Here is a 25,668-nt window from a genome sequence, read left to right on the forward strand (position 1 = left end):
AAAAAAGTCGTAATATGACAAATAAAGTCATAATATATTATGACAAATAAAGTCATAATATATTATGACAATAAAGTCATAATATTACAAGAATAAAGTCACAAGTTTATGTGAAAAGAAGTTGTAATATTAGGAGAATAAAGTCATAAGTTTAAGAGAAAAAAGTCATAGTATTATGAGAATAAAGTCAATATTATAAAATAGTAATTTTATTATTTTCTTTTTTTCTCGTAGTTAGTAAGTTACGACTTTTTCTTGTAATATTACGACTTTTTTCTCATAATATTATGACTTTATTCTGTAAATCTCTGATTATTTTTCCCTCAATGTGGCCCTAATACTCCATTGTACATTTGCTCTTGGGCCCTCACTGCATTAGACTCATATACTATATACTTAGACTATAAGCTGTGTTAACTTCATCAAAATGCTCAAATGTTTTGTGGCTCCAGACAGATTTTTTTATTTTTTTTATTTTGCCTAAAATGGCTCTTTTAATAGTAAAGGTTGCTGACCCCTGGTTTAGATCCTTCTTCCTTTTTTGTTATTGTTTTTTTTCTTCTGGGGTTGGAGGGGGGGGTCCTTTGTATAAGCCTGTGGCTTCTTGACCTCCCCTGACACATTTCTTGTTTTGTTTTTTTTTTCATTGACTGGATTTTGTGCAGTTTTATATATGTGCAAATAAATAAAAAAAAAATAAAAAAGTTGTGTCTTTTTTTTTTTACAGCATTGTTTTTGTACGGGTTCAGTTTCTCTCGATGTATGGTGTATTTGACTTTAAATTAAAGGTCCCATATCGTGCTCATTATTGTCAGGTTCATACTTATGGTATTTTGTGTTCCTACTAGAACATGTTTACATGCTGTAATGTTAAAAAAACAAAAAACTTTGTTTTCCTCATACTGTCTGCCTGAATATGCCTGTATTCACCCTCTATCTGAAACGCTCGTTTTTTTTAGTGCATTTCAATGGAATTGCGTTGCTATAGGCAACAGCTTGGGTCCATTTTTACTTCCTGTCAGCTGACGTTATTATATACATACACTGCAATTGCACTACATTTAGAATGTTTATGTTGAGTAAACCATGTAATGGTCTAAATATTGTATATTTGTGACATCACAACTGACAGAAATCCTAACTAAATCTAAATCCTAATCTCTGAATACGGGCTGTGTGTATTTCTCCGTATATTGAGCGTTTTGATAGTTTAACAGTATTTATATAGCACTTAAACCTGCTTTATAATATAAAAGACATGGAAATCTCACTTTTTACTATATGGGCCCTTTAATACTTGAAAAGTATACAAATTATGGGGGAAAAAAAAAAAATTCTTCTTTTCTGCAGCAAATATGCCTGTCTTCTTTTTTTTTTTTGGAGTAACTCTACTTTTTGACAGTATCAAGTTCTTCCACACCAAACTGGGAAAACCAGTGTGCTCACTTTGAGGGTCACTTTCAAGCTAAACCAGAAACCAAAAACATTGCCACATATTTGGAAGAACACTGTTGTCTAAAATATCCTTGGTATGCTGTAGCATTAACATGTTCCTTACTTGAGGCGTCCTGGTGGACCAAAACATGTACAGTGCATTCAGAAAGTATTCAGACCCCTTCACTTTTTGCACACTTTGTTATGTATGTGGCAGCCTTATACAGTATATTCTTATTAATTTCTTATTTATACCATTCTGGCATTTATATTAACACACTTAATAGACTCTCCTCAGCACTTTGTATTTACTTATTTGCGCTGTGGTTATTTGTTAAAAATTGCACGTCTTAATGCAAATATTTGTACATATTTCTAATATTCTCATTTTTTAAATTTTTAATTTCAGTACTTATATTTCTTTAGCATTGTAGCATTATGTACATAATTTACGTTACCTGCTCCTTTATTTCTATTTTCTTACATTTCTTTATGTTTACATAAGAGCAACTGTAACGCCCAAATTTCCCCTTAGGGATCAATAAAGTATTTCTAATTCTGATTAGGCTAAAATCCTTTAAATTATTTTTTTCCCTATCAATCTACACTTAATATACTCCATAATGACATATGTATTCAGACCCTTAAAACACCTTTGGCAGTGTAGAGGCTCCATCTACTCCACCCGCTTCTCATCGCCTCCAGTAGAGCCAGCAAGACAACCCCAGGAATCACAGCAGACATGTTTCTTTGAGTGTATTCGTGTATAGGTGTGTGTGATAAAATCATCAAGGGCAAATAGTTTCCATGGAGACCAAATACTGGAAAATATGGAGGACGATCCACTTTTATTGCTGCATGATGTTATAAAAAAAACATGAAATTGCAACATTTATGTCAGCATTCACTTGAAATACACTGTATACATGTATACTGTTTAATTTATACTTGTGTGGCCAAAACACTGTAGGTTTGGGTGTCAAGGTTTTAAGTTGTTCTGGGCATATATAGCCATTTCCAGAAAAGGTATTGTGAGGACATGAGTCTATTTTACCTCACAGAGGAAATCACGTCACTGTATAACAAATAATAACAAAACTTTTCAATGAAGTCAGACGCAGGTTAATCCAATACAAAGCTCCTTTTGATTGGAATAATCTTCCTTCCTTTTTCTTTCCGCTGCTTCAGGACATCTCTATTTTTTCATCTTAATCCTGTTTATGCTTTTAACTTGTGCAGACTTTCAATCAAACTGACGCCAAACTGCTTCAATTGCTCTTAATGCTGATGTAATTGATTTATTATCCAGGTCTTTGTCATTGTTTTCTTGTACAACAGCTGAGGGCTGGGGATGTGGAGCTGGTTGTGTCTGTGTAATTGCAGTGTATGTTATGTTATGAAATGCTGTATGTATGCGTTTATAATTTCTGTCTATAGGACCTCCTCAAAAATGAGATGCTACATCTCAAGTTGGAGCTATAAACTCAATTCAAACCCACATTAAGAGGTCATTCACTCTAAAGTTATCCAGTTATATAGTGGACATACTCAGAAGACCTTTGAAAGTCCTCAAAGAGTCAAAGTCGTTGTGTTCCTAATGGATGATACAACACTTTTACTGAATATACATATTGTTGTGTAACTGTTGTCAGCATAACTTCAGGGTCGGGTCTTTAAAAGCACCTCAGGTGAGAAGCTCTGGGTCCAAAGATGACGAGGTGCTCTGCTGGACCATCTCCCCTGACGACCGTCTCCTAGCAACCTGCTTCCAGTGACAGGAAAGTCAAGGTAAGTAGGATAACGGTCCACTCACCCACTGTGACCAACTTGATTACAGCAACAAACAAGCAAGTAAAATACACACAAAATGCAGTGATCATAAAACAGTGTGTGTCTCTTACTGCAGGTGTGGAAGGTGGAGTGAGTCATGCTGCTAAGGGTCTTTGAGATGGAGCATGAAGAGCAGGTCAAGTTTACCAATATGACTCTACGCCTCCTGCTGGCCACCTGCTCCAACAACAACTTCTTGAATGTCAAAGTGTGAAAGTTTTTGTTTTTTTTGCATGTAAATACTTGTGACTTATTTAAATGTTTTTTTTTCCTTATTACCTTCCCTCTTTTATGTGCTCTCTTCTTCTTTTTAAGTATTTATTTTTGCCATACATTGCACTAAAAGAGTTAAATATACAGTAGCCCTTAGAGCTCAACGCACTGCAACTTTAGAAAAAAACATGCAAATAGATAAAACACGAGCATATTTATAAAATAAAAAGAAATTTGTCTCCAATTTGACAACCCACATTTAGAAAGAAATGCTGCAAAGTGAGAATATACAGCCACGTCTGTGCTACGCAGCGTTTCTGTATTTGGTTGTGTTTTCTCACTTCAACGCAAGGGCAGCCCAGCCAGCAGTATAATAACCTTCAAGTTATATAATTTAGGGCTGAACAATTTTGAAAAAAAATATTTAATTGCAATTATTTTTGACATATTGCAATGCAAAATGATTTGTGATATTAGAGGGAATGATCATGTTTACATAATTATTCTCATTTTCATTGAAAAATATTAAAATGATTATGGTGTGATTATTGTGGGGATCTGTAGCAAACAAAGATGTTTTCTTAAGTCTGCAGAATATGTTGTGTTGGCCAGGACATCTCAGCAGCATGACAATATTTCATTTAAAATAGAATTTTGAAACACAGTTCGCCTTTAACAAATATTGCCTTTCCTGTGATATTGACAATTATATAATATAATAAATAATATAATATAATATAAATACATTAAAAAAGAAAATAACCTCCAGTTCCAAAAACATGGGATTTTATCAACTGAAACATACAAATTACACCATATTTGTTTTTATTTTAAGCTATGCACATCTCTTATTGTAAGTTTGTATTTTTGCATGATTGTCCAAACTTATTGCAAATATATTACATATAACTTTATCATCCTTATATAAATAAATGTGAGCTTTTTTTTTTCATCATTTTATATGGTCCATATTCTACTTTTTTTTTATTACAGTGTGTATCAATTCTGTTTGCTTTTGTTGAGCACATTTGTTCCTTGGAAGCTGGAATGGTTACCAGATCTTAATATACAAATCTGTTTGTCAAATGTGAAGCTAACGGAAGATATTCAGACACAGGCACCTGCTACATTTGCATATTTACAGCAACCTACATGTCACCTACAAAAATGGTAACAGTGAAGCAAATACATTCCATGTTTTTACATGCAGAGAAAGACATGAAACGCATGAAACAAAACGCACCACTATACACATTTGAAGCTATTTTTACAACAAAGCGGAGCTGAACTAGTTATTGTTGGGTGACACTGGAAAATTGAAAACAAAAAAATTAGACTTTAACATGAAAACATCTGAAATACTGTATTGTTAAATGTCACTACAAGGTCGTACATGCCGTTTTCCATGTATGAAAACCTACTCCCATGCCAGTGTTCTTTGCTTCAGGTGATGAGTGAGAATATGAGAATAATGTAGAACCTTTTAGCTAAATTGTCACCTCACTAAACCGTTGATTAGGGGACTAGTGTTCCTCTGACTGTTTCCTCTTCTTTCTTTTGTTTCCATCTTTCTACCTCGCCATCCTCCTCTTCCTCTTCCTCCGCCACACATCTCACTTCAGTTTGCTGAGGAAGTCGATCAACCCTTGGTGAAATTCTCTGGGTTTGTCCATGTAGCAGGCGTGGCGAGCTCCTTCTAACTTCAGCACAGAGTGATTTGGAAGTTGTATGAGGTTCTTGTGGGACTGGGCACCCAGATTTGTGTCCAGGGCTCCAAACACAATGAGAGTGGGAATCTAGGAAGAAAAAAAAAACACACACACGAGTGAGAAAACTAGACTACATTAGAGTTTTTCACACCAATATCAGCATACAGCTGTGTAAAGATACACAAAGCCCTCTGGAATACTTGTTGGTGGCTCTTGTATACCTTTTACCTAATAAACGTGATGCTTTCTGGATGTCTTATGTTACATAGTAAACTGATTTTTCTATGTTCGTAGACAAAACAAGCAACGTGGCATGTTTTCTGACATTTCGTTGACCAAACAATGAATCAAGAAAATAAATGGCAGACTAATCAATAATGAAAATAATTGTTAGTTGCAGCCCTAAAGTGAGTCGTTTTTCAGCACTTTTTCAAGGTCCAGTGTGTAAGATCTTGTGACATCTAGCGGTGAGGTTGCCAAGCGTGTAGAAGAACTACGGTGGCCAACGTGAAAACGGAATGGCCCTCTCTAGAGCTGTTGTAAGAGTAGCGTAGGTCATTTGGAGCAGAGTCAGTGGTAGAGTGTGTGTGTACATGGGAAGTGAGTGGTGAAGCGAGAGAGAGAGAGAGAGAGAGAGATCGGCGGCAAATGTGTGAGAGAGTTATTTTAGTGAGTTATTTTAGCTCTGAGAATATCATATATTGAATGTACATTGGAAGTTGCAGTTTGTGCAGAAATAAATGCTGCAGCTCCTCAAGACCAAGACCAATCCCATGTCTTGTTTCCCGGCGGCTGAGCGGAGTGACGGGGGTTAACTCCAGAGCGAGTAACGTTATTGACTCCGGCTCAAGTAGGAAAAGTTAACACAGTCCGTTCTGGGCTACTGTAGAAACATGGCAGACTCCGTGAAGAGGACCGTCTCCCTATGTAGATATGAAGGGCTCATTCTAAGATAACAAAAACATGATTCTTATTTCCAGGTGATTATACACTAAAGACTACATTCCATTTCTGCGAATAGATTCCCCTAATTGTTACACACTGGTCTTTTAAAAAGACATAAAAAACAGTCATTGATTGGACAAAATGTACAACCGCCCCAAGGCCCAGACCCGTATGAGACCCCAAAAGCCAGATTATAGTTGTGTGTCAACTGGTTTGTTGCACCACTAAAGCACAGCATCAACTGGGATGGTGGTGATCTTGAGACCCTGTCTTGTGGAGGGGCCTGTGTCAAATCAAGTTTTAAGACCTTCATCCATAATATTGTGCTTTTTATGGTACATATACCGAAATAAAGTTGTTCTTAATTAGAATAACAAACTAACTGGTCGTGCCTCAGTGTTATGTATTCCCCATTAAAAGGCACAGTTCACCCAAAACTGAAAAGTTAACCCTAATGTCACCAGCCAAGTTTGTTTTCTCACATAAGACACAACTAATGGTATAATTCCATGAGGTCTGTTGTTTCGGTTTGAATGTGTTAATACACACTACACACCTCAATAGTTTGGTACTGCTGTGGAGTGTAACTTCGGGTGCCGACCGGCGCTATGGGGATGAAGCCTTGTAGCTGAGCGCTGTTCTTCATGAGGAAGGGGATGGAGTAATGTCCACTCATGGAGGGGCTCAAGAGCACAGCTGCCCGGACACCCAAAGACTCCATGAACCTTGAAAGGAGGTCCACTCGATTCTGATCAGTCTTCAAAGCCTCCGGGGAGTCCGGCGATTTTCCATAACCTTCAAGAAGAACATATTTATATGTGACAGACTTCATTTAAAAGCCCTCCACACCAACGCAGGTTAGTTATCCTAGCTGATTAGACTACCTTAGATTGATGTGGGGTGGAGCCGTGCTGGGAATTCTCTGAGGTTACCCAACTTCATGTAAACTAATGCTGCGTTCCAGACAACTCGGAACTGGAAAATGTCTGACCTCCTACTGGAAAAAGTAAATTGGATCGCCACTCAAAGTCGGAGTTTCTACTTGTGAACTCGAGGCACATCCATTTACCCTGCCTTCATGAAGGAGCAGTTCTGTCAGATGTCACACAACAATGTAAATGGTAAATCAGCAACTAACAGGCAATGTATATTTGTCTATATTTAATTAAAATAATACATACTATTATATAGTAAAATCTCTTCTGCATGTAAATTGGTCTCAAGATATGACGCCATGTTATTGTGTAGCAGGTTACAGTAAACAATCTCTGAAAATAATCTTCTCTGCACAAAAGTTATTCAGTAAAACGTTAAAAATACAAGAATAATGTGGAGAAGTTCAATTGTGTGTACACCTGGTGTACACTTCACAAAGAAACATCAGTTTGTCACAGTCAGCCGTGGTTTTTGTTTACGTTTGGCATTGTGCACCTGGAACGCTTGGAGGTCAGAAGCTGGAAATTTCAACGGGGAAAATCTGACCTCCGAGTTGTCTGAAACGCAGCAGAATTCTGCTGCTTATGTCAAACTAAATGTAAGCCTTGTGCTGCAAGTAAAGAAAATGCCACGTTTACCAACACATATGGCAACCCAGCAAGTGAAAAGGAAACCCAGTGTTTAGACCCCACACAATGATGATAACACAAGTCAGTTTTCATATATTGCCAACTTTAAGAATACGTAATTTGGTAATTTTTTCATCGCAGCGATAGGAAACTAGCGTCCCATGTGCCCTGTTGACCTCATCTATGTAAGGAAAGACTACATTCAGATTAGGCAAATAAAACATTCCCAGATTTTTGACCACAAGAGTGCACTATCAGCTCATGAAACCCAAACCAGCTAAACCAACACAACTAAAAAAAAAAAAAAAATTCAATGATATTTTCTATATAAAATACCAACAGCGACCTTGCAGTCTTTATTTCAGGATGAGTGTGTTAATATACTCATGTTACTTTAAGACTTATTCATTTTGAAGTATATTCTGATTCATTGTGATGAAAATTGATTGCATGTCTCTGCAGCTCTCTAAATCTAGCTCATTAGTGTATCAGATTTTACATATCATTATAAAACAATGTGTGTAATCCAGTTTAAAGTGATATCATCATTACAGTCACTAACATTAGTGCAGATTATGTGTAATAAGTCTACCTGGAAGGTCCATCGCTAAGGCCTGGTATCCATTAGTTGCCAGCAGGGCCATCGTACCGAGCTCCTCCCAGGTTTTGGATGTGAAGGCCTGGCCGTGCAGAAGAACCACCTGCAGCCTGCACAGATAAATCATTTAGTTTCTCAGGATTTTTATCACAGGCCAGACAATTACCATATGTTCCAGCTGTAGGTTAGCAGTGCTATCTGTGTTTGTATGCACTTCTTAAAAATGTTTATCATCCGCACTGTCTGGTTTGTTCATTATGGTGATGATTACAAGGACAAAGCATATTGTCTGCTCAGATGTTTTAAACAGGTCTCTCCACTTGTCACCTCACCTTGGCAATATCTGTCGTCCAGCTCCATCAATAGGTAGAGCTTCTCTGAAGAACAGTGGAGGGTCCCCGGGTAGCTGCCCGGTGCGAATGGACACATTGATGGTTGGTATTGGAGGAGGAGGGGTGGCCATCATTCTTTGAGCTTCTAGGGACGGCTCCATGCTGCCCTGGCGAATGGATGGCAGCAGCAGGTACAACAGCAACGTGGCCAACAACACCAGGCCAAGAACAACAAGACGATTACGCAAGAAATTCATTTCGTCACGATGAAAGATCTAGGAAAAGTGGTAGACAGTGCAGTAGACAGTCTGAGGGAAATGAATAGGCGGAGAGAAGAAATGCTTTGTATGTATATCAGACAGATGAACTGCATTGCTAAATATAAAGAGAGACAGAGAGAGGGAGAGAGAGAGTAGTATTTGGGTGAAATAAACCTTTAAAACTACAAGTCATTAGACATAAGTATGTTTAAGAGGATTTGAAGATTTTCTCTATTGAGTTACATTGTAAAAGAAATGTGGAAAAAGCTTAATATTTTAAAAAGTATAAATAGTTGAAACAAGAAAAGGCATAGCACTAATGTCCTTAAAAAAAGTAAAAAAAAAAAAAAAAAAACGTACGGAAGAAATAGAAGTTGAAGTTGAAGTTGATTAAAGATTCGAAGAACAATACTGTACAATACAATTATTTGACAGTGTATATAGAAATTGCCATCCCCATACATCAAGACCATTGTGGCTCAACCTATGGCTTTGTCTTCACAATCTTTGCTTTCTAAATTTATTTTCATAGTTTTAACTAGGGCTCTTAAAAGAACCGCAATATTGGAATACCGCACTATCGACAAGCCAACCGCAGGGGATGGCAAGCAACTGCCACAACCGCTATGTTCACGTTTTTTTCTTTTTAAATCCTTTGCAATGGGAGTGCTGCATATTTTGCATATATCCAGAGCAAGTACTCTACACCTTGTGCAGAGATTCTTACTTCTGCAGATATTCATTATCATAACAACCAGACACAACCAAACCTTTTCAGCTGAAAAGAAAATGCTGCCCCTTAATGCCCTTCTGTGTTCTGCATTTAACAATACATTTCATTAGTTTTAAAGTTGTCATCTTTGTAATTTAAAAAGAAACAATATACCTAATAATAGCCTAACAATAAAGCTTATTTATTAGCACTAAAATCAGGATAAATTAAGTCATTTGCAAAAAAAAAGGCAATAATAGCGCATATCGCACCGTTGAGCCAACCATTATCACAGCCCTAGTTTTAACCATCATTCCTATCAACATACTCACCAACTGGAGGAACAAGAACACAAGATTTGTACACTAATGTTTCCACATCTGCAGATGCTTAACTTGAGTAAAATTTTAGCACAACACATAGGAATGATGGCCAAAACTATAAAAAATACTTTAAAACCCCTTTGTTTCCTTACTGATAGGCAGTTCTACCTTGATTATGTGGGCAGGCAGGTATTCAATTTTGTAGTATTTTGTAATAGTCTGAAGCTTAGAAAGATATATTTGCCTAAAAGGTTAACTCTTCACTTTTCACAATTTGATCCTCATTAGCAAATAAGGTGAATCCTTCAAATTTCCACGTATCATCCAAATCCAAATCACAGACTTGCAATGATTCCTGCGAACAATGGTTGAAACAGTTCACTTTAAAGTTATGTTAACCAGGTTAATATATGTTATTCTTTGACTCACCATTGTGTACTCTACTCTAAAGTGAATTGGTCATCCTTATGTGCTCGATACCTCAGTCATTGGTATGTGTTAAGCATTTTGGGTTTAGTTCCTTCTTACTTGTCTTCACTTTTAAAAAGGAAAACTGGAAGTCATAATCTTCGTACTATTGACATTTTGCAATGTTGTTGTTTGTTGAAAGAAAGCTTTTTAGGTTTTCGGGCACCTACTGCTTGGAATAATGTACAATCTGATCTTCAACTTCAAAACTTAGTTACCTTGAATGAGTTTAAAGCTCTGGTGAAATCGCTGCAGTCCAGGTTGTCTGTGTGTCAAGTGTTTTGTATGAGCAAGTTTTATAATGTTGTTAATTCATGTTTTGTCTGTTACTTTTACTGTAACTGTCTTGCTGCTATCTTGGCCAGGTGTCCCTTGTAAAAAGAAATCGTTGATCTCAATGAGACTTATCTAGTTAAATAAAGGAAAATAAAAACTAATAAACATTTCAACAGTTATAGGACTAGAGGTGACTCTGCAGTAAAACAAAGAAAAATGAACCCTCCAGGATGAAAGAAATCTGAAAAATCTGAAGTATTGTAGAGCAATAAAGGAAAGTTTTAACCATCATTCCTACCAACATACCCACCAACTGGAGGAACAAGAAAACAAGATTGTACACTAATGTTTCCACATCTGCAGATGCTTGACTTGAGTAAAATTTTAGCACAACAAATAGGAATGATGGCCAAAACTATAAAAAAAAATACTTTAAAAACCCCTTTGTTTTTCCTTACTGCATGTGGGCAGGCAGGTATTACATTTTGTAGTATTTTGTAATAGACTGAAGCTTAGAAAAGGTATATTTGCCCAAAAGGTTAACACTTCACTTGACAATTTGATCCTTGGCAAATAAGGTGAATCCTTATCCCAATCCAATCACAGACTTACAATGATTCCTGCTAACAATGGTTGAAACAGTGCACTTTAAAGTTATGTTAACCAGGTTAATATATTTTAAAAGTGAGGACTAGATGTTACTCTGCAGTAACACAAAGAAATCTTAAAAATCTGAAGTATTGTAAAACAATAAAGGAAATCTCACATCTAATTTAGCCAAAATATGCAGATCAGCTACCATTAGCTGGATGTGTCGCTCTTCTCCTAGCTGAGTCTCTGTAACGTTACAGTAGCAGACATTAAAAAGGAAAACATACCAACACAGAGGAGATACTGCTACACACGTTCACTGACAGGTGGACGAGGCTGTCTGCTTCATGGCCATGTCTTCATGTCTTCTGCATTGCTGGTTGCCAGAGATGAGAGGTGTTGCAGAAAGCCTTCAGGTCGGTGCTTGGTGGTAGCTAGCTTCTCACACTGAGAGGGGTTTTACTGACAACAAACTACCTGTACGTTCAGCGTCCCTTCGATAGAAAATGTCCTTTCTATCATCGAGTAAAAAAACTGGGTAGAAACTGTCACACGAGAGTCGAGCAATGCACAGGATGAATATGTCTGTTACATATTACACACGGTTTAAATCGTCTGTTCCTCGTCGGAGCGGATTATGAGCTGCACATAACAACACTAAACGCTACAACGTCATTTCCTGCTGAGGCTTATCAGAATAAAACATCTGTCAGAGAATAACAGCAGCCTCTGGTGATAGTTAGTTGGATTTGGGTACTTTGTGTGTTTTTTTGTAAAAAAAAATAAAATAAAAAAATATGGAAAAACTTACACTCTGCAACTACAGTAAAATATTTTTCCTCAAAGTAGTTTATCTGTTGATTTATAAGGCACATGTGTGCTTCTTGTTGTGATGGATATGATATCCTCTACATTATTAAAGTTTCAAGATTCAAGATGTTTATTGTCACAACGGTTATACAAGTACAATGGTATGAAATACTTTTTGCTGGGAAGCTCCATTAAGAAAACAGTAAGTTAAGTAGCAAAAGAATAATAAAATAATAGAATAATAATATATTTACAAATAATATACAGTATAATAAAGGAAGTACTTGGTATATGGTAACTATAAAAGCAATATATATAAATATATATAAATATATATATATATAGCAGTAGAGGTTGCATACTATAAACATATTGCACATTTTTTTTTATATATATATATATATATATAGATATATATATATATATCTATATATATATACATATATATATATATATATATATATCTATATACATATATATATATGTATATAGATATGTATATATATTGCACATATTGCATTGATTGAAGTGTTGCACTTGTTTATTGCACTTTTTGTGAGGGAGAGAGTGTTGTATGATTTATCTGTATAAGAGTCTGATGGCCTGTTTCTCAGTCTGCTGGTGAGTCCTGGGGGTCCTGTATCTTCTACCAGAGGGCAGGAGGGAGAACAGGCTGTTGTGGGGATGTGTGGTGTCCGTTATTAACTTGATTTTTGTAAAGTATCACATTCATCAAACCAAACTTCTAGGTATTTTTAGTATCTATCTGGATACCTTGACATTTTAGACTTCAATTGCAAGGCCAAATAATATGTATCGATTAGTCAAAACACTGTCTCACACACAGTACAAGTTCAACACTTGAGTATCATGACTTTTTTTTTTTTTTTTTTTTATAGTCTTCGCTCTTTTTTTTATATTCACTTGCTTTGATATCAACTTTGAATATCTTATATCCGTTTTTCTCTGTATTTTCGTTGTAAAAAAAGAACATTCGATACAGATACAGCACGTCCACTGTTTTATTTCCATTGTTTATATTAATGCTTTTGCACAAAAAACATGTATTGTTAAATGGATGGAATCCCAGTAGACTATATAGTCCCCAGAAAATAACAGAAACAGAAAAAATACATTAAAATTCCTCTTTAAATAATTAAATTATCTGATGTAAAGGGTGAATATGAAATGTTTTCAAATACAAAACACTTAAGATTTGTTCAGGTTTGGTTTCAAACAATAACATCAATACATGTAGGACAACATAAGGCTTTAAGGTAATTTCCCTTAACACTGAAGCTGCTTCTAAAAGGGAAGTGGTACCAATGTGAAGTTATAAGATAACTTAAATTATCGATTCATAGTTTTAGATTTTTACAATTTTACCCTCCAGGCAGCCACTGAATTTCACTGAGACTGGGAACTTGCTTGAGTAAAATAATCCATGTCAGCACACATCATACTATATAGTGGTGTGAATTTAAGTTGGGTTATCTATGCATTGTAATATATAGGTATAAGAGTTCAGATTTGACTATCACTGATAATAATAATAATAATAATAATAATAATAGATAATTACTCATCTCAAACAACTTCCAAGTCTCATGTTGTTAGTCATACTGTTGTACAATAAATTAAAAGCAATGGCTGCCTAAAAGATGAGAAAAATAAAATATTATTGTATGCCTTTGAAAATGGTTGGCAGTATATGTCCTTTTTTACAGCTTACTATTGACACCTAAATAGTCAAATCTGAAATTATTTGCAAAAATCTGCATTATACATGGGTGAAATCTTCCCTTTCTGTACCATGAACCAGTTTTACTGTGTCAGACCTGTTTTTTCTAAATCTGATTAATATGTTTAGGAGTCTTTGATCCATATCATATTTAAAACCTTATATTCTCACAATGTGGTTTAACAATCATAGAAGCATTTCTTTTTAGACAAAATTCACAGTGGAACAAATCTTGACACGAAACATTGGATGGAAAAGTATTATAAGTATCAATATGAAATAAAGCCAGATCCACCTCAACAAAAAAAGGAGTTAAAGTGCAGTATTTTAAAATGTTTTTGCAGCGTACATAAAAGGTTCTATTGCAATACTATTTGTGAGTTTCTCTATTTTTCAGTTTGTGAAAAACAGCACAATCTACCACCTGCCCACTGGTATCATAACTAACTTCAGGTAGCTAAATACTTTTCTGAGCAGTGCCATTGAGAATAAATACAGAACCTACTGTATAAATATGAAACTGCTCAGCTAGCTTCAGTCTAGAAAATATATGTACTTGGTAATAAACCAATATGAAGATGTACAGTTGTTGCTATCAACACAGTGTCACTGGCAAACTACACGCTATAAAATCAAAACTGACAACAGTCATGTACTGTATAGAGCCCGAGCAATGCTGGATTATTTTTTTTAACATAAACACAAACATGTTCAAAAGGATCCCTTATGTATTAAGAGAATTGTGGACAAGACATATACTGAATGTACCATCTTATAATTGAAAAATAAACATATTCTTGGCATTTATGTCCTAAAGTTTCTTTATAATTATCAGCCATAGCTATACACGCTGCTAGTACCTGACTGTTTTCAGGGAAATTAACAGAATTTGGCAAAAGTTGTATTACCTGGATGCTGAAATGTAACTTTTTTGACATGAAAATCATAACTTGTTTTCACAGTGATATCCATGTAAATTAGAAGACACCTTTTGCAAGTAAATTGTAATCTTTTCTGTCTTTACAGGTCTGTGCACCCTTTCCTTTATACATACATAGTCTTTGTTGATTAAAATGAAAACTGGAAGGCATATGGAGTTCATATCAGTATAAAGCACAGGGCCCAGCAGAGGGCTGAGATAAACACTGCTGTAAAAACCTCAATAGTCACAACTTGTAAACAAAGGCAACCATTAAAAAAGAGCACTTAAGCGCAGTTAAGGCACAATTTTGAACTGAAACAGGCAGGTCCAGCCACATTGTTTCTATAAACCAAATATAACCAAACAGCTTTAAGGCTCCATTTCTCATAATTTATCACCGTCTGGCATAATGAACTATTTACATATTATTCATAAGGCTAACGCTTAACATCATGATCCATCGACAGATAGAAACTATAATGTTTGAAGTGGGCAGAAGAACACCTAAAAGTTGTTCTGTGTGCTGCAACAACAACTTTGGCAGTGTGGCAGTGTGTAACCATGGTAACACAGTGTGTTCGGCGTAACAGGTCTTGGTTTTTACTGTTAACTGTACTGAAATAAAAGACACATGCCTTTGTGTAGTCAAAGGTAGTTGTTTGTCTCTACTTTCCTGCAACTTCTACGATACTTTTGGCCATCACCATCTTCGCTTTTAGCAACCAGAAGTGACATGAGAGGGTATAAGACTGTATAAGACATACTGTACATATATGATGTCCAGTGTGCCACTGGGCATCAAATGTACCTTTCTTCCACTTTTTTGTTTAAGCCTCATGATGTTCTATTGTTGTGTCCATCGTAAAAAAAAAAAGATAAATAATAAAAAGAAATGTAAGGTTAAGCCGTTTTTTTTCATAAGGCATTGTATCATCTGAGGGAACTGCCCCACAATTACCTCATTTGGAGGAGGATGGAGCATGACTGAGGTCTGATTTTTTTTTACATAAATTGATATTAAGTTAATGACCAGTTGCAATACTGATGGATGGAGATTAGTTCCAGGAGGCGGTACGAGGCTGGAGCTCTGCCAGACACAAATGTTCCAGTCAGATGGGTCTGTGTGCTTGATAAAAAAAATCTTGTGTCGTACTGGGAGATCTAGTGATGGCAGGAGTCTGCTGTTGTCAATGCCTCAGCATCACTAGTGTACCATTACTTACCACCTTCATGTTGAAAAGTCTGACCTGTCCTTTTCAGGGCTGGCAGAGGCAGTGAATAGTTTGGGCTTCTCGGTTTCCTCAGTGTATCAGAGTGAGGAGTGCTAGTGGGAGTAAAAGGCAAAGAGGCCAGGTCCCTAAGACAGAGGAGCCTCTATTCTGCCCTTTTTCTTTCTGAGCACAGGCCTCACCCCTGTACCCACTGTAGCATTGGCACTGGAAGTGCGTGCGGAGAAGCGCCAGCTCGGCTTGGCCAGGTGCGCCTGTAACCTTCAGCTGGCCACCCTGACTGGTGATGCTGTGCGTTGAGGGGCTGAGATGCAGGTACACGTCAGTGTCGGGTATTTTGCGCAGACAGCGGCCGTGGGATTTGCACACCGCCTGACTGCACTGTTCTGCTGCTGTAGAAACATTGAGGAGGTACCGGCCCAGCTCTCCCTGAAGATACTCATTTAGGCTGGAGCAGCTGGCCTGCAGGCAAAAAAGAAAAGGATGTTAACCCCCCAAAACCAATGAACACTAGGCGACTTGGCATCAAATGAGCAGAGAGGGTATGACACTTACACTGCTGCTTGCATAGGAGGTGTCCCCCCAGAAGATCACACCTGCAGCTCCAAGTGCAACACTCTCCCCAATGGTGGAGACCAGATCTTTCTACAAAACATTCACACAAACAGTTCAGTGAAAGCATCACATAGAAAATTATTTTTGATACATTTGACTGAAGTCAATATTTTAAATATTCACTAAGCTAATACACGTTTAACAAAGTATAATGTTAACCCCTTCTCATGGCAGCGAGGTTATTGGAGTGTCACGCACAGCCCAAGCTGAAACAAAACTTAAAGGAACAGTGTGTAACATTTCAGGGGATCCATTAGCCGAAATGGAATATAATATTCAGAACTATGTTTTCATTAGTGTATAAAAACCTGAATCTAAGAATGTTTTCGTTAGCTTAGAATGAGCCCTTCATATCTACATAGGGAGCGGGTCCTCTTCATGTTGCTCCGTCATGTTTCTACAACAGACAAACCAAACAATGGCTCTAGAGAGAGCCTTTCACGTTTTTACGTTACCTGAAGGCCACCATAGCTCTCAGACACGCTTGTCAAACTTCGCCAACCGGAGTCTGATTTCTGTTGCTCCTAAAGTAGTGTTATTATGGTAAGAATGACCTCTGAGCGAGGCGAAAGGCGTTACTCAGGGGTACTCAGTTGGTTGCAATCTGCAACCACACTGAGATGCCACCAACTCCTACACACTGCACCTTTAATGTTGTTTATTTCAGTGATATCATTGACTGCTACCCATAAATATACACACTACACAGACATTTTCAATCCAACAGCGATGTGTGGTCTCTTAGCAACTGCATCCCTGCATCCAATGGGGAAATATGATGACTGGGCTTCGACATAACATTATGAATATATGAGCATCCTGTACTTGATGAATTGTTGCTCTAGTCAACTAACCTGAGTTAGAAGGGTCATCTGATTCATGTAAGTAGGGCGGGCATAAACAAAAACAGGCCGTGCTAATCCATCCCCAACAGATGCCAGGCGCATCGCCTCCTTCACCCTGTTTCGGACAAAGAGGCGTCCTTCATTCGTAGAGGCTAGACCAGAACCCAAATATATAGACGGGAAGAACGCTGTACACTCCATCCACAACCAGTTCAGTTGATCATTGCGGGCCATCTCCACAGCAGGACAGCGGCCTGTATAGTTCTTCCCGCTACTCCTGTAGTCATGGTTGTAACAATCTGGAAACAGGTAGAAGCCCCACAGTGTATTGGGCCTCAAACTCTTGGCAAGTTTCAGAGTCTCCAGCATGTATTTGCGAGCCGATAGCTCAAATTCCTGCTGTGCAACTTTCCCCACTTGTTCTGGGGTCCACTTGGGGTTCTTTTTGGCCACCATTTCACGGGATTTATTTCGATAGATATCTTTAATATCCCAATTTCGGATCCACAATGGGCGCCACTCCTCCCAGTCAATTACAGCCAAACCTTTTGCCTCTGGCTCACGTATGTATTTTTGCACACCTTCAGGCATCTTTTCGTAGTGCTGAGTGAGGCTGGCAAGCTGTGGAAGGCCTCCGTTCAGTGCAGTGCCACCACGCTCATAATAGGGATACAACCCAAGGCGCTCCTTGTAGAAAATTGTGAGGTTCTGCCGGACAAAGCCCTCATTGGGGGATGCCACAATGTCAAACTGGTCCAAAGATAAAGTTACGCGATGTCGCGGGACACACTCCTGTGTTGGGGCATTCCACGCAAGAAGAACAGGCTTCTGGGAATATAATGGCCATCTTGTCTGCTTTGTATCTGCTGAACACAGGACTGTCCACGATGTTAACAGAGCCAGAAGCAACCAAGGCAGCTGGCTAGTGAAGAGAGAGTGAAATACAGCCTCCATGGTCACTGCTCGCCTTCTCTCCTCTTTCTCTTGAGAAGAAAAAATAAAGCAGTTTAGTAAAAATTCAGACAATAATAAAAATGTAACCAAAACAATTCCAATTCTTCCAAACAAAGACTTCAATTATTTTTTATAAAAAACTATCCTTTAGTACAGATACACACAATTATTCCACAAGGCATGCTGCTGCTGCAGGTTGTTTTACTTATTTATCTGTTAGATCATGATGGATTCAGTCGGAGCCTTTCTATTTTCTTTGTGATTTTTGTTATTTAAACTGTGTCAGTTGTTATTGTTTTATTTAACAGTTGACGTGTATTACGATGTGTTATGTTATTTTATGATGAGTAGTGTGAATGTGTATTTTTGTATTGTCACCATGTAAACTATATGTGGACCCCAGGAAGAATAGCTGCTGCTATACAAAAGCTAATGGGCATCTAAATAAACAAACAAACAAATTATTATGAGGTGATCCAGGTAACTTAACACTTTTGTAAAGATGTCACCAATATTACATGAATGAAAATCTTTATGTTGACTTCCTGGTAATATTTGTTTAGGTAGACTTGAGTTTCAATGAGCATCTCCAACATAGAGGAATAAATATTGTTAGATTAACGTTATAGTGTTGGTCTTCCTAAAAAAATGGATCAGACAGCTGCAACTGATTCAGAACCTGCTGCTAGAGTCCTCACTAAGACCATGAAAGTGGATCATATCAGTCCAGTTCTGAGGTCTCTACACTGGCTCCCTGTCTCTCAGAGACATGATTTCAAAATACTTCTGCTGGTTTACAAAGCACTAAATGGTTTAGGGCCAAAATACATTTCTGATCTTCTGCTATGTTATGAACCATCCAGACCTCTCAGGTCATCTGGATCAGGTCTGTTTAGTGTCCCCTAGAGTCACAACTAAACATGTAGAAGCAGCGTTCAGTTTTTATGCACCAAATATCTGGAACAGGTTCCCAGAAACCTGCAGGACCAACTCCAACTCTGAGTTCTTTTAAATCAAAGCTTAAAACGTTCCTGTTTGCTGCTGCCTTTTATTAAACCAGATAATGATCTTATACTGCACTAGAGCTTTTATTCTTGTGTGTTATACTCTATTTTATAGCTTTTATCCTATAGCTTTTATTTTTAGCTTGTTTTTATTTTCTAATCTTTAATGTTTTTATAACTGTTTTAATTGTGTCTTAATGTTCTTTTGCACTTTGTCGCAATGTTCTTGAATGTTTATGTAAAGCACTTTGAATTGCCCTGTTGCTGAAATGTGCTATACAAATAAAGCTGCCTTGCCTTGCCTACAGGAGCATGTTTGTATTTTTTGTTTTTATTGTATTTATTATTTATTTATTTTATCCCTCAGGGTGGGGGGTTGCTCCTTTGTAGTAATCACTTGTTTATTAAATTGAAAATGTATAAAGAAAATATTTAAATAATAAACAAATAAGTAAACAAACAAATACATAAATAAGTAAACAAATAAATAAGTAAATAAGTAAATGAATAAATAAATAAATAAGTAAACAAATAAATAAGTAAATAAGTAAATGAATAAATAAATAAATAAGTAAACAAATAAATAAATATTAAATAAAAATGTGTTATACAAATAAAGCTGCCTTGCCTTGCCTTGTAGTGTTAACACGTCCAGGGTAAATTATAAGAAATGGCTTATTACCAATATGATCATGTAATTATGATTAATAGCAGTCAACTTCCGGTTTGATTTACATGAATCATCTTGCTTCAGTTGAGTCAAATAACTTTGATCAGAGCGAGATGTAAAGCAACAAAAACAATGAAAACATCTACTTTTAACATTCAACTCCACATTTAAGTTCTCTCGGACTACTTTTGTGCTTCTTCCGTACACAAACTCAGCTAACTTTATACCACATTAGCTCCCAAGTTTAATAGAAACTGACAAACTGAGTTAGTTAGCTCACATGTTGTTAGCTTCTTGCTCTCCAGTCTGACCTGTTCTCCTGCTGAAGCTGAGGACAGCAGCTGATCACACTCATGTAACCGTCAGATAAGTTGCTTTTCCACCAGCCTGCCATGTGTGTGAAAGACAGACAAAGTCAGAGCCTCCCTTCAGTCCATGTTGATGATTTACAGATCTGCTGGCTAGCTAAAGGCTAGCAGGTGATGACGTTGAGCAACAACAGTTCAGAGTAGTGATGGGAATTCCGGCTCTTTTTAATGAGCCAGATCATTTGGCTCAGCTCACCAAGAAGAGCCGGCTCTTTTGGCTCCCAAACGGCTCTTCGTTTTTACCACTTCTGCCTTTTTATAATTCAGCCAAATTTAGCGCTGTTTTGACCTATGATTAGTATGTGTGCACATATATATATCACTTAAAGGGACTGTTTGTAACTTTCAGAAATGCTTGTTAACAGCGACACCTGTGGCCATTAAGTCAATGAAAGTCAGCGTCGGGTTTGCGCTTGCTCGCTCTAAATAGACATGAACGAGCATCGCTCAAAACAGTGAGGCGACACACGTCATTCAAAATCACAACATCACTATATTTCACCTGCTTGGCAGTAATGTTAGCAGACCAGACGAAGGTCTCTCCATGAATCAATGCTGATCCTAGTGTTGGCTTTTCCTGCTTCAGCCCTGGATGTTGAAGCAGGAACAGAAACGCTATCATCTCCGACTGCGCCGGGAGGGAGACAACGGCTCCCTGCGGAGCCCCGCCACTTCACAAGACACTGAAAACTTCTGTTGGTCTGGAGGAGCTGCAGCAGTTATTTCTGCACAAATGTCCACTGTACATTCACTAGATAATCTCAGAGCTAAACTAACTCTTCTGCAGTGTGGAGTGAGCGCGCATGCACTTGTGGAGGTGGAGCGAGACAGCGAGAACGCACGCGGTGTGTGAGTGAAGGCAAGCAGGCAGAGGAGCAGAGACTCCGGCCACACGCGAGCGTGAATATGCGAGCGTGATATGCGAGCGCGCATGGGACACCGACCCCGTAGATTTATGCGTGTTTATTTAAAAAATAATATTCAATATAATTATACTAAACCTTATAATTTCCAGAATACCATAATTTTACATGCTGCTTCGTTTCCGACTGTCACTCATCTTGTCTGCTATTCGCGCACCACACTCCTCTCTCTCTTTCTCTCCTCCTCTCCCTCCTGCTCTGTAACTGTAGACCGTCAGCGCCCCACACAACCCCGCCCCTCCCTGCTTGATGGTATGATCCTTGTCTGTCATCACCTGATTGGTTGCACGGACGTCATTAACACAACATTCAGTCACAGTCAGTGCATGGAGTGCCTGTGGCGTGGAGAAAATTGTCCTATCTTCCTTATCGTTCACTTAAAAGAGCCGGCTCTTTGAGTCGACTCGTTCGTGACTGACACATCACTAGTTCAGTGCATTGAGCTCCTGAGTAGAGGGGGAGATTGAATTTATGAAAGACACAATTTATCTTGTTTTGCCGATTTTATTAAAAACAGCATGGGGTTTTAATTAAAAAAATGGTATTATTGAATACTTAAGCATGATCATAACCCTGTTTGGCATTAATTTGAGGATAAAATTACATAACAGTGCCGCTCACCCCTCCTTGAATAAAGACCAAAGTAGTATGTTCTAAATTATGCTGTAAATTGACTGTAGAGGCAAGTTTCATCAGAGTTTCATAGGACCAAATAGGAAACAGATTCCTTCACATTATAATGTTTGCTGTATTTTGTTCCTACTATGAAGTCTATTTCAGCTAAGTTTAAGTTGCTACGGGGGAAAATAAGACTATCTAACCTGAATGAATGAATGAATGAACACTTAGCCATAGTTAGTTTCTTTTGTTTAATTTTTTATATTCAGCTAAAGCAGGTGGAACACATATTTTAAACCACATTTTATTTGTGTTTTCTGTGACCATAAGTATCTCATACACTGAATTGAATAACGTTGCTACTTAGCAGAAGCTTTAGACCATAGTTTACAAAGAACTCAATCATATATCTTATACTGTATATACTGTATATGTTCTTAATATGCCTTGTACAAAGTATTTCCTTTTATAATTGTAATATAACTTATTATTTTTAATGGAGCTTCCCAGCAAAAAGCATTTCACACAATTGTACTTGTATAACCGGCATGACAATAAACATATTGAATCTTGAATCTTGAAGTCTCCAGACCACTCGCATCTAACTAATAGATGTATATCTTGCATCTGTTCTGAGGAGAGTCACTTTGTCTTAAAAGCTGTCTAAATTTTCTATACATTTTAGCTTGAGCTTGCTCTGAATGGTAGTCCCATATTTTTTTATGTTGATACAACACAATTATCATCAATACATTAATTTCATTATGTGTTCAAACAATTTGTCTTACCAGTAACCTTTCTTCTCAAATCTCCGGATGAAAGTAGTTCAATCAAGCTGTTTTAGTTGACTGGATCGGGATACATACAGCTCAAGCTTCTTGTTATGCTCCATTATCATAGTCTGTAAATTCCCCTCAACACAACAGACAAACCCAGTTGCTCATCCTGTGATGAAATAAACCACCAACTGGCAGTTAAATACCCAGCAGGCTCCTCCTCTGTTTCAAAAGGGGAACTTTTTTTGCCTGCTTCTCTGACATCATCCAGTTGAGTCAGATTCAAATCAATACTTGTGTACATTGTTTGGATGCCATTGACAGGGCACACAAAACATTTTTTTCAAGTACAGTATTAGGCTTTGTAGCCGTTTTACTAGTTGTATGTTCAAATCAAGCCTTTGAAAGCGCCAAAACAGTAGAAAACAGTAAAAAGGTTTTACCATAATGACTCAACTGAAAGAATGTGAAACTAATTCAAAACTGAGACAAAGTTTCTGCGAGTTATGGCTCACTCATGATCCTCAGTGTGACGTTTGGGATATGCAATAAAGGCTTTAGAATTCATTATGAAGATTTTGGCTCTCTAGAGCAAATTTCTGAGAGTAGTTGATATGTTAAAACCACGGCTGTCAATCGATTCAAATATTTAATCCCGATTAATCGCATGATTGAACATGATCAATTGCGATTAATCACACTTTTTTTTATCCATTCAAAATTTATCTTAAAGGGAGATTTGTCAAGTATTTCATACTATTATCAACATGGGAGTGGGCAAATATGCTGGCTTTAAGCAAATGTATGTATATATTTATTATTGGAAATCAATTGACACAAAACAATGACAAATATTGTTTAGAAACCCTCACAGGTACTGCATTTAGCATAAAAAATGTGCTCAAATCATAACATGGCAAACTGAAGCCCATCAGGCAGCAACAGCTGTCAGTGTGTCAGTGTGCTGACTTGACTATGACTTGCCCAAACTGCATGTGATTATCATTAAGTGGGCATGTCTGTAAAGGGGAGACTCGTGGGTACCCATAGAACCCATTTTCATTCACATATCTTGAAGTCAGAGGTTAAGGGACCCCTTTGAAAATGGCCATAACAGTTTTTCCTCACCAAAATTTAGCGTTAGTTTGGAGCGTTATCAATGGATTCCTCAGGTCTTCTAGTTTCATATGATAAAAGTATCTTCTCTCTAACTTTAAAACTGAGCCCGCTTTGACCTCCGAAAGATCGATTGTGTTAATGTGTTAAAGAAATAGTGGCGTTAAAATGACGATTTTGCGTTAACGCATTATCACGTTAACTTTGACAGCACTAGTTAAAACATGTAACATTTTTCTCATCATTACAGCTACGTGCTCGTGGTGAGTAATGCTTGTGGTGAGTTTGGTGAGTAATGTCACATCAACAGGTTTACTGGTACAGTTATAGACACATCTAGTGCTGCTTCGTTAGCCAATTTTATACCATTAGTACATGGTGTCAGGTTCTCACTGTGGACTGTTTGTGAACACAAGTTTAGCAGCTTAACAGCTAAAAAGTGATGAATGGTACTGCATGTTGAGTTTTTTTTAAACACTAGGTTGTCTGTTATGTGTTGTGTGTAAAGATCTTACATGACGACCATCAAATTGTCTCTAAGAGTTATTACCACAGGCATGTACAGTAAGATGAGGGAGTGAAAGCTAAAAGTGACTTCACCATATATTTTAGAGACTCATGCGTCATAAAAAATTCCATTTCAACCTTTTGTTGAACTGAAACTGGTCATTGTACCTCCGAGAGTTAATGAATGACTTCAGAAAGACCTTTTGTGAGATCTGTTTGCACCTATAGCAAATAAATATTGACAAAGCCTGTATTTTCACACAATTGACCTCATTATTACCTTTTTCAAATACACATTGAGACCTCATGACTAACAGAAAGTTCCTCCAGAGTAAATCAGTGAAGTTATTCATGATTTATCTGATGTTGTTTTCAAAATAAAAAAGTGGCATGGCATGTCTGAAACATACAGCTTTGTAAGAAAGAATAATAATTCACTCACTGTTTTTTAATGACAAGGTAAAATATAATATGGAGATAGATAATAAAGGAACTGCTTTCTTTGTATAATAGCTTACTTTTGTTTGTTGTCTTAAAAATGTGCTCAGACTTTTGTCAGCAAAGCCAGAGGATGGGTGGCTTGCTGAGTCTAATCCTTTCTTTTAACCTCAATACCGCAATTCAGCTCGGTGCCTTGCATATTATTACAGCTTTGTCAACAACCGAAAGTTTTTCTACGGCCATGTCTCCCCCAGACTCAGCTGAAAAAGATACCCAGAGGTAAACAAGCACCAAGATTTGTGTAGAGTAAAATCATTTCATGGAAGCAATAAAGTGGAGTGGCTTTTGGCAAAGCCTTCTTTATCCTCTGACGAGAACAATATCACAGACAGCTTTGTGGAAAACCCTTTCCCATGAAGACTGCATTAGTGCCTTTCACTTCTCTCATACCAGCCCTCATTAGCAGACACATACCTGTACACACACACGGTGGATTGCCTTTGCAATTTCCTATGCAATAATTTCATCACAGGCTGAGGTCAGGAGGATTATTTCCACTACATGGGTCCTGTCAGTTCATTTTAGTGTTTACAACCAAAAAGCTGAATTCTGTGTGTTGGTTATACGACAAATAGCTATTATAAGTTTACCAAATAATTGTTACTCAACCTAGCAAGACTCATATGATGCTGATGAAATGAGATTTCCTCCTGTAACTTCCTTCATATTCATAACATTTCAGTTTTACTCAGCAGAATATGATGAGTATCGGGATTTTAGTTCCTTTAAAGCAGGGCTGCCCAATGTGGGGCCCGTGGGCCAAAGTTGCCCCGCCAGATGTTTCTAGTGAAAAAAATAAAATAAAAAAAATTA

The 25,668-nt window shown here is 37.4% G+C and overlaps 2 protein-coding genes across 7 annotated transcripts; both read right to left on the reverse strand.

The window, feature by feature from the left end:
- Positions 1-4,246: 4,246 nt before the first annotated feature.
- abhd14a (abhydrolase domain containing 14A) lies at positions 4,247-11,909 on the reverse strand. 3 transcript variants are annotated; one of them, XM_037773145.1, is made up of 5 exons: positions 11,544-11,909; positions 8,627-8,788; positions 8,289-8,404; positions 6,688-6,926; positions 4,247-5,273 (listed from the first exon to the last, which is right to left on the reverse strand). In XM_037773145.1, exons 2-5 carry the CDS (start codon positions 8,785-8,787, stop codon positions 5,091-5,093), a joined length of 699 nt encoding a protein of 232 aa, XP_037629073.1. In that variant the 5' UTR covers position 8,788; positions 11,544-11,909; the 3' UTR covers positions 4,247-5,090. The 3 variants fall into 3 exon arrangements, with proteins under 3 accessions (XP_037629073.1, XP_037629064.1, XP_037629056.1); XM_037773136.1 differs by having other exon boundaries at positions 8,627-8,793; XM_037773128.1 differs by having other exon boundaries at positions 8,627-8,901.
- A 1,161-nt stretch (positions 11,910-13,070) lies between these two features.
- hyal2b (hyaluronidase 2b) lies at positions 13,071-23,416 on the reverse strand. 4 transcript variants are annotated; one of them, XM_037773105.1, is made up of 5 exons: positions 22,744-23,416; positions 20,358-20,433; positions 17,428-18,401; positions 16,514-16,603; positions 13,071-16,420 (listed from the first exon to the last, which is right to left on the reverse strand). In XM_037773105.1, exons 3-5 carry the CDS (start codon positions 18,370-18,372, stop codon positions 16,031-16,033), a joined length of 1,425 nt encoding a protein of 474 aa, XP_037629033.1. In that variant the 5' UTR covers positions 18,373-18,401; positions 20,358-20,433; positions 22,744-23,416; the 3' UTR covers positions 13,071-16,030. The 4 variants fall into 4 exon arrangements, with proteins under 4 accessions (XP_037629033.1, XP_037629015.1, XP_037629040.1 ...); XM_037773087.1 differs by having other exon boundaries at positions 20,327-20,433; XM_037773112.1 differs by lacking the exon at positions 20,358-20,433 and having other exon boundaries at positions 17,428-18,399.
- Positions 23,417-25,668: the final 2,252 nt, after the last annotated feature.

Source organism: Sebastes umbrosus, chromosome 1, assembly GCF_015220745.1.
Source record: "Sebastes umbrosus isolate fSebUmb1 chromosome 1, fSebUmb1.pri, whole genome shotgun sequence".
NCBI lineage: Eukaryota > Metazoa > Chordata > Actinopteri > Perciformes > Sebastidae > Sebastes > Sebastes umbrosus.

Excerpts from the sequence above, each read along its gene's own strand:
- abhd14a (XM_037773128.1), bottom strand. The coding sequence starts at position 8,883 with ATGAATTTCTTGCGTAATCGTCTTGTTGTTCTTGGCCTGGTGTTGTTG. Across the intron at positions 8,405-8,626 it reads GGACGACAGATATTGCCAAG|GCTGCAGGTGGTTCTTCTGC; the intron begins GTGAGGTGACAA and ends TTATCTGTGCAG. Across the intron at positions 5,274-6,687 it reads AGCAGTACCAAACTATTGAG|ATTCCCACTCTCATTGTGTT; the intron begins GTGTGTAGTGTG and ends TTTTCTTCCTAG.
- hyal2b (XM_037773112.1), bottom strand. The coding sequence starts at position 18,372 with ATGGAGGCTGTATTTCACTCTCTCTTCACTAGCCAGCTGCCTTGGTTG. Across the intron at positions 16,604-17,427 it reads AGATGACCCTTCTAACTCAG|AAAGATCTGGTCTCCACCAT; the intron begins GTTAGTTGACTA and ends AATGTTTTGTAG. Across the intron at positions 16,421-16,513 it reads CCTCCTATGCAAGCAGCAGT|GCCAGCTGCTCCAGCCTAAA; the intron begins GTAAGTGTCATA and ends TTTTGCCTGCAG.